Genomic DNA, 9,231 nt, shown 5'->3' on the forward strand with positions numbered 1-9,231 from the left:
GTACAAGCTATTCAAGAAATACCAATCCCGCCTATTTGTAAGTTGTGGCACGGAAATGTTTGTATTAACGAGTTTGGCGTCTATTAACTAAATTAAAGGTAACAAAATGTAATGTCTGTTATAATAAATGTCCATTAAACAAGTGTCCGGTCATTTGAGGACTTACTCTTTTATGTTGAACCAATATGATAACTTAAATTATTAGTTACTCGGACCTGAAAAATCAAAGCTAAGGAATCTGAGACACATTTACAGTATTTTTACTTAAATGTGTTTTGAAATAGTCATGATGACTCAAAGTGACCATTCAATTAAAAATTTTATTGCTCTTCAAAAGAATCAGTTCCCAGATTGTTACCTGCAATAGCCGTACTGCCAGCATGATTACGTGTGTGCAGGTTCCTGGAGCGACAGGACTTTCTGCAGAGGACGGACGTGCGGCAGTTTGAGATAGAGCGCGCTCTGCGTACCACGCGCCGCAGCAACCGGTGAAACTCGACCGCCAGTAGCTGCTGGCTGTCCCCGTGTTGACTCGAAGCCCTTGACATCCCAATCTGGTTCCCAACGCACTGCCTCCTGGGTAGCGTGTTAATGCAAGCATAGTTACAGTTACGTGAAGACTGTGTGTGCAGGCTCGGACTGTGTCCCAACAGTACCACCGTGCTCACGCTAGCACACAGAATACATGCATCTCGCAACGAGCATACACCTCATTGTTGTGTGCATTGTACAATTTTTAGTTGCACAAATGGCTGCCGTTTCTCTGAAGAAAATTAGCAACTTGCTATTTCATCCATGAAAAATATCACTTTTTCTGGTTGTATAAAAAAATAATATTGTCCGTAGTACAATAAGCATTATTCCAGGCAGACTTGTGCATCATCAAGAAATGTAATAGAACTTTGAAACTTCATTCATTATCTGATAATTAGTTGTGTTCACCATTATTAGATTTGCGATGTTTATGCCTGGCGTTAAGTTAAATATTATGTCTTGTGTGCTCAAGGCTGCAAATGTGTGTGCGTTTCACGGCAGGTGGCTCAGACTGCAATCTAACACATGTTAGGTTTGTCACACATGAACTCATGTTCGTAATGTTTCAACCTCATTGTCTTTGTGATATCAGCAGCACTGTGTATTGTGATAATTGATGTATTAAAGATGTGTGGAAACTGGCTTGTACGTGACCTCATCAGCCCTGTGAAAGAAATGTACACCTATAGTGACATGCTTAAGGCGATTGGTGCATGGAAAATATTACGACAAAACTAATTTAACTGTACATATTTATTTTTGATGCTTCTTTTTAAGACATAATATACCTAGGATATTTTTAATAAACTTTTTTTTACTGAGTTATGTCATTTTAAATGCATTTATTTTTATTCCAAGCCAGAATTATTTAGAAAACACATAATTATGTTAAACTTAAGTATAGTTCAAGAAACGAGTGTACGAATAGGTTTCTGCACATATAAAAGTAAGAAGAAAAAATTTTCTTCATCAAAATTACAGTTTAATATTGACAATTTCCATTGATCACTGCTGGACTACTTCAGGAGCGATTTAAAGAATAAATTTAAATTAAAATGAAAACATAATTGGCAGAACACTATTGAGTTATGTATATATTTTCATATCCTTTTGTTTTTGATACGATCCGACTCAAAACATGCCCTCTGGAGTGACAGTTCTAGTGCTGCGTGTAAAACTCTCGCCGCCGGGAAGAATGTCCCCGCGACGTGGCGCTGAGGGCGGCGCTTGTCGCAACCAGGTAGTCCGGCGGAGCTCCGGCCGGCGGGCCGCAGCCTGCGGGTGGGGAGGGGGAAGAATGGGGTGTAGAGGGATGACGAGAGGAGACCGAAGAAACGACGGGTCTGTCAAGGTCGTGCTCATGGAGCTAATATACAGTAATACATCTGGAGAGGACAAGGGAAGACCAGCAGAGGATGCGAGGTGAAGCCGGGTATCGGCTTCCTACGCTGGAAGAAAATGAAAAAGAGCCAAACAAGCCTCGCGCGGCCGAAGAATCCTCCAAACTAAACTCGCAACAGCTCCGAAACTTTCAAAACAATCAAACTGAAAATTTTACTGGAGTATCTATAAACATTTTTCCCCACATCGCTTTAATATTTTTTTCGAAACATGAATGCTTTCATTTTTAAAAATTAAATACTTATTTACTGCCAAAATTTTTTGTGATTACGCAGAGTAAATTACAACATCGAGGAAAAAATTTTGTTTGCAATTGTAAGTGGGGGACACTAGCGTATGAAATAAGGAAGAAGCCTCAAATTTTATTTATATACCCCTTTTGACGCATTCAACCCCATACTTTTATTTTTACAGAGAGTTGAAGTGGGAATAATGTTTCAGTGGGTAACACTACCGACATGTCTTCGGAACGCACTTCTTTTTGTTATTATACATCTCAAAATTTATAATTTCATACACAATTTTTATAAAAACGAATTCTTACTTACCTCATTTAATCTATTACAAACCTCTTGTAATATACGTGTATTAGTAGAAGAACCAACGTAACATGCAAACCTTAGGTAAACACTGGTAGAGAATTGTTTGGAATAACTGTAATGCTATGCATATACTGACAATGTAAGAAACTTCCAATTTTATTAATTGTTTGCATAAGAATTAATAATTTTAAAAAAATCATAGAATAGGCCTTTATAGACTGAAAACCTTTCACGTAGTTTCAAGTCGCGTACATAAAAGTTTTTTAATATATATAATTACCAAATATTGTTGAATATATTTAACATTTTTATACATGTTACAACACACATATAATAACAAACCTATATAGTATATAAAAAGACAAACGCCAAATTTTAGCATTTTGTATTTCTTTTCTCTGTGTGAATAAAATAACAGTTCTTAACGTAGTTGCTAATACTGTACTATATTTCTAAAAAAAAAATTACGAAAACCCCTGACATCGTCACCATAACAATGATAAATTTGCAAAATAATTAAGGCACATTTTTTAATGCTACGAAGCACACTCTTAAGAGAAATGTTTTAAACTTATGTTGGGATGTAACAAATATCTTAAAAGCATTCTGAAACTGTTACTTTGAGGGAAACCTTAATATACCGAACACCATACCATCCTTTAATCGAGTACGATTTTCGCTTCTTAAGACCCATTTGTCTTCAAAATGCACTGTACTGTAAAAGTAACAAATCAGTCTTAAAATCAGTTAATTATTTTATCTTCCTATTTCGTATTCTAATTGAAATAAATATCAGATAAGCATGTGTTACTTGTATCACGACATCAAGGTATTATTTATCAGTAATTAATATTTCATTTTATTTTTTTGTTAACTAATGTGCATAGGGCAGTGCACTAGACATCACTACCTGTGTGTAGTGTTGTGTTACACTTTTTAACGCATTAGAGTTTACATAAAATGATAAATTCAAAATTTCGTTTAAAAGTATAAATATCAGCGATCAATTTAATTAATGTCCAGTATAACTCAGTCAGTAAAACATTCGGAAATATGTATAGGACCTGTTAACCTAAATATTTGTTAACAGTTAAACTGAACTAAGATGTGTTAGAGTGGTTTTTTCTCTGTCCGTATATTAGAGGTATGGAACATCAATAAATATAGTTTAAAAAACTAAAGAAACATGCTTTTAAAGATTATCAAACTAAAAAGTTAAAAATAATTATAAAATTTAATTATGACAATAGTATTTAATCAATACTAGTATAAATGAGAAAAAAAACTTGAGGCGCTTTGTGCCATATTTTTTGTATATTAAGCGCCCCATGCTTTTTTCTCATTTATACTAGTATTGCTTATATACTAGTGTCATAAATTAAATTTTAAAATTATTTTTAACTTTTTAGTTTGATAATCTTTAAAAGCATGTTTCTTTAGTTTTTTAAACTACATTTATTTTTAACTTTTTAGTTTGATATTCTTTAAAAGCTTTTTTTTTTTTAGTTTTTTAAACTATATTTATGTATAATTATGATAGGGAAATGAGTTACCGACACTACCTATTACCATCTGAGATAACTATTTGGAGTTGCAACGTCACAAAGAAATGGTAAAGTCTCTCCGAATCATTTACAGTTAGATGTAGTGCAGTTAGTTGCAGTGTGGCGCTCGTAGGAGAAGGATGTGTATGCACCCGCTCCCGGCTGCCACTCTATCAAATCGGTCATAATTTGTTGTTTTCTTATTGTGTAAATTTTTCGGCTTTTTCGTGGAGTAATTCATGCCCTCTAGTGGTGACATTTGCTTGGTTTGTGAGAAATATTTTTATGGCAGACAAGAAGTTATAAAATGCGCGGTTTGTGGAACTCGTCTTCATATGAAGTGTGCGACCCGACTCGGTGTAAAAAAAGGAGAGTCTTATACGTGTGAAACTTGTAATCAAGAATCTTGTAATCAAGAAACGAATATGTTCAACTTCGCTTCTCCAAAACGTGATAAAAAATCATCCGAAAAGTCCAACTCGAAGACATCTCAAGAGATTCCAACGTGGCAATTTTCCTTCATGGAGCCGTCAACTGACACCGCGTTATCTCCAAAGGATAAAACAACACATCAGTCATCAAACAGGTTAGATAACAGCATTGAGTCCCTGCTTAATGTACTGTGTGAAAAAATTGATTTCCTAACTAACCAAGTCAAAGACCTAAAAGAGGAAAATACGGTTTTGCGGGCAATGTTTGAAAGTGTGTTATCTGCAGGGCACGAGGCACACATCTGTGACCATCGTTCTTTAAATGGGTCCATTAATACGCTCAAGAAAAAAACATACAGTCAGATTGCAGGAAACGAGGAGCCACCCGGCAATAACAAAAATAGATATATAGCTAATAAAAATACCAGTAACCAGCAAGTGGCAAATGCCGTCAGTACAGCGCCTCGTGGTAGCGCTACGAAGCAGCCTTCCTCTGCAGACATAGCACAAGTTCAGCACATAGCGCCACAGTCAGCTGCTGACGCTGATGGCTTCGTTGAAGTGCGCGGCCGCGCGAGGAAGCCACCTGGAGAATCTGGGTCAGCAACTTCCAAGCATGGTGTCGCCAAGAAACAAGTACAACTCTGCGTCAGAAACAACGTGCACCTTAAAACAGTATCCAAACCTGTCAGGCCCCGCACTAAATCAATTTTTGTTTCACGTTTTGCGCCAGATGTCCAAGAGAATGACATTGTTTCATATATCAACACAGAACTTAAAGTGACGAGTTTAAAGGTAGTCAAACTAAAAACCCGTTATGATAGTTACTCTTCATTTTATATTGCAGTTGCTGAAACAGACTATGATCGTATTTTCAATACAGTTTTTTGGCCTTCTGGATGTTTAATAGCCCCTTTCTATGGACGTCTAAAAAATGAACAACTCTTCACGTCAAGTAATAACCCTGGCAAGCAAAGTGATAATGTGACTCCCTTCAGCTCTTCTCAAAGTGACAACCCTGATCCATCTGGAAGACAAAATACTCCTGAAGAATCTTCTACTGGATTAATTAGTGCGGCGGCCGGAGGCGCAGAAAAAACAGTCTAGGTAATAAATAAGTTGAAAAGTGATACCTGGCATTTGTACTATCAGAATGTTAGAGGGTTAAGAACTAAATCTACTGAATTTTATGAAAATGTCTTAGCTTCCAATTTCTCAATTATCTGTTTAACGGAAACTTGGTTAAATGAAAATTCAATTAACTCTCATTATTTCAATGATAACTTTCAAATTTTCCGCAAGGATCGTAATTATGATACAACTGCAATGAAACGTGGGGGAGGAGCATTAATAGCAGTTGACAAATGTAGTTTCTCAAATGTTTTGTATAAAACGGAGTTTAATATACCTGAAGTTGATGCAGTTTGGGTAGAAATTGATAATGGACATAACACAAAGTTTTTAGTAGGCAATATTTATATTACCCCCTATTTCTCTGTTAATGACTTTAAAAATTATTTTTCTTTTTTGGAAGCCAATCTTAGTAGATATCCTTACCCTATTATTCTCACTGGTGACTTTAACGTGCCAGGGACTGACTGGAAGTACAGCCATACACAAAATGTACGTCATTACTACAATAAAATTAAAGGACAGTTTCTACTTGAAATAATCAACACGCTTGGCTTAGAACAACATAATAATACTTTATCATTTTATAGTATGCTTGATCTTGTATTCTCTAACATGAATGTTATTAGTATTGATAAACATCCCGACCCGTTTGTCAATGAAGATAACTCTCATCCTGCTCTAGACATTGTCATTAAAACTTATTCCAATAAAGATAATTCTAATAACCCTAATTATCAATCCAGCTTCAGGAACTACAGTAAAGGTGATTACCTTTCTCTCTATGTGATTTTACTAAAATTAAATTGTGATTGTATTTATCATATGGACAATGTAAATGATATGGTTGAATATTTAACAAATAGTATGGTAAATGCATTGGAACATTGTATTCCTCTCTCAACAAAATTTCAATCTAAATACCCACATTGGTTTTCGAAACAACTTATTTATCTTTTGAAACGCAAAGAACACTCTTTTAGGCAGTACAAAAAAACAAATAATGAAATTCAGTACCATAAATTTTCAGACTTAAGACGACTAGTGAAAATAAAAATTAAATCAGATAAAAACAAATGGATTGAAAATATAAATAACAAAATAAAATCATCCCCATCTAAATTCTGGAACTGTGTTAAAATTATGAAGGAAGGTTACAAACAGTCTCTTGAAGTTATCGAAAATAACGTACTATTAAGTGATCCAGCTGCTGTTGCCAATTCCTTTGGTAAACATTTTGCTGAAGTTTATGATCAGCCACGTGATGTGCAGTTCCAACCACAAACGCATAAGTATGAAACTAACTTAATGCCACCTATCATTACAATCAGCCACGTTCTTTGGGCTATTAAATGTCTAAAATCAACCAAATCAGCAGGAGTAGATGGTATTCCCAACTTTATTATTAAAGGCTGCAAGGAGATATTAGCATCTATACTAGCTCACATTTTCAATAAAAGTCTGACTTCTGGAATTTATCCAAAATTATGGAAACAAGCTATTGTTGTCCCAGTATTAAAAAAAGGTGATAGACAATTAGTTACTAATTATAGACCGATATCACTTTTATGTGGCTTTTCTAAAGTTTTTGAAAAAATTATACATAAACATATTTCTTTTCATACATCCCATTTAATAGCGGATAGTCAACACAGTTTTGTACCTGGTAAAACTACGATCACAAATTTATTTGCGTTTGTTAATTATACGTACGGCGAAATTTTATCCCGCAAACAAGTGGATGCTATATATTTCGATTTAAGTAAAGCATTTGATACATGCAAGCACTCTCTAATTGTAGATAAATTAACTAGTTTTGGTTTGAATTCCTCCTACACTAATTGGTTCTGTAACTATCTAAATGAAAGATCCTTTGCTGTTCGTATTTGTAGCACTTTATCTTCATCTTTTAATGCATCGTCTGGTGTTCCTCAGGGTGGAACCTTATCACCTTACTTATTTGTAATTTTTATAAACGACATAGTTAATGTTATTCAGCATTCGAGAGCTTTGCTCTATGCGGATGATCTAAAAATATATAGTACCATTAGAACACCAAGTGATTGTTTATTGTTGCAAGAAGATATAAATAATGTAACTAAGTGGTGTCAAACTAACGGAATGAAATTAAATCTTAAGAAGATTAAAATAATATCATATTCTAGGAAAACATATACAGAAAATTTTAACTATGTAATAAACAACAACATGATACAGAGAACTTATTGTATGCGTGATCTAGGTATTCTCTTAGATTCAAAATTTTACTTTCATCACCACGTGGATAATTTAATTGCAAGTGCAAACAAAATAATTGGGCTTATAAAATATTTAACTTATTTGGCTAGCTCTCTTGATTCTATAATTAGTCTTTATTTTACCTTAGTAAGATCGAGATTAGAGTATGGCTCTGTCATCTGGAACTCTATAACTACCACTGACTCAAATAGACTTGAAAATATACAAAAGAAATTGTTCAGATACATTTATAACAAACATTTAATAGATGATAATTCAGAGAATTTTAACTACGATCTAATCCTTGAAACCCTGAACACGCATACACTGCAGTTTAGAAGGAAAGTTTCTGATACTGTTTTTGTAATAAATTGTTTTATAAATGTTTACCACAGCACTGAAATATTAAACAAAATTGGTCTTCGAGTTCCTTCATTCAATCATAGAACAATGCGACCCTTTCGAACGTATCACATAAAAAATGAGCTATCAAAACGGTGTACTGATAATTGTAATGATATTTTGAAAGATTTAGACCCTTTCCAAAGGGCAAAATTCTCTATGAAAGATATTTTGAATTCTTAATTTTCTTGCAGTTATGATAACTTCTGATGTAAATAATGTTTTATTGTTATTTCATTGATAAGAATTAATTTAAATTTGACAAATTTAGCTACTTAATCTTATAAGGGTCCTTTGTCATGTGTTTATGTTTGTGTTGTCCCATTTTTATTGTTGTGTTTATCATTGTGTTTTGTGTATGTTATTGTTGTTTCTTTATGTAATATTTGTTAAGTGCCTACCTGTTAAAGGCTTTGACTGTTGGTAGGCACTCAAATAATAATAAATAAATAAAATAAATAAAATAAAAAAATAATCTTAGAATTTACCAGAAGAAAAAAAAAACATTTTTTTTTTTCCTGCGTGGCCGGGAGTAGAACCCACGATCGCTGAATACGAAAGCTGACGTCTCAGAAGTCGCGCGCCTTAGACCGCTCGGCTAACGAACGTGATGAAATTGGTGGGACATTTTACAGTGATGAGCCACTCACTCTTAGTCGAAAGAGTTACAAACGGACAGACAAACAAACATACAGGTGAAGCTAATATAAAGCATGTAATAAAATACGCATCTGTCGCCCATTTACTTTAAATACAGAATTATAAACTACATATTGTGAAAACATTCTGCAGCAGTTTTTGCTGAACGGAAAAACACGGATGAGAAGACAGACGAAATGTGTTTGGTAAGTGATTTTTCGTCAAATGAAATGGAACAGGACAGTGCTTATCAGAATGAAATTACAGAACTACTTTTGTGCAAGGAAATGTATTTTACAAAGACATTTCAAGAGAAATCACCTTTAAATGAAATAGATCTTGCTGACATGGAAGAAATAGACTTAGATT

At 34.2% G+C, this 9,231-nt stretch overlaps 1 protein-coding gene across 2 annotated transcripts in view; it reads left to right on the forward strand.

The window, feature by feature from the left end:
• Positions 1 to 1,176, forward strand: part of LOC134538871 (craniofacial development protein 1) — a 42,484-nt gene extending 41,308 nt beyond the window's left edge. For both annotated transcript variants that reach the window (XM_063380447.1, XM_063380455.1), the window contains one exon: positions 399 to 1,176. In XM_063380447.1, the coding sequence (XP_063236517.1) occupies positions 399 to 492 (94 nt within the window). In that variant the 3' untranslated portion in view covers positions 493 to 1,176. The remainder of the gene's footprint in view (positions 1 to 398) is intronic.
• The last annotated feature ends 8,055 nt before the right edge of the window (positions 1,177 to 9,231 follow it).

Source organism: Bacillus rossius, chromosome 1, assembly GCF_032445375.1.
Source record: "Bacillus rossius redtenbacheri isolate Brsri chromosome 1, Brsri_v3, whole genome shotgun sequence".
Lineage (NCBI taxonomy): Eukaryota > Metazoa > Arthropoda > Insecta > Phasmatodea > Bacillidae > Bacillus > Bacillus rossius.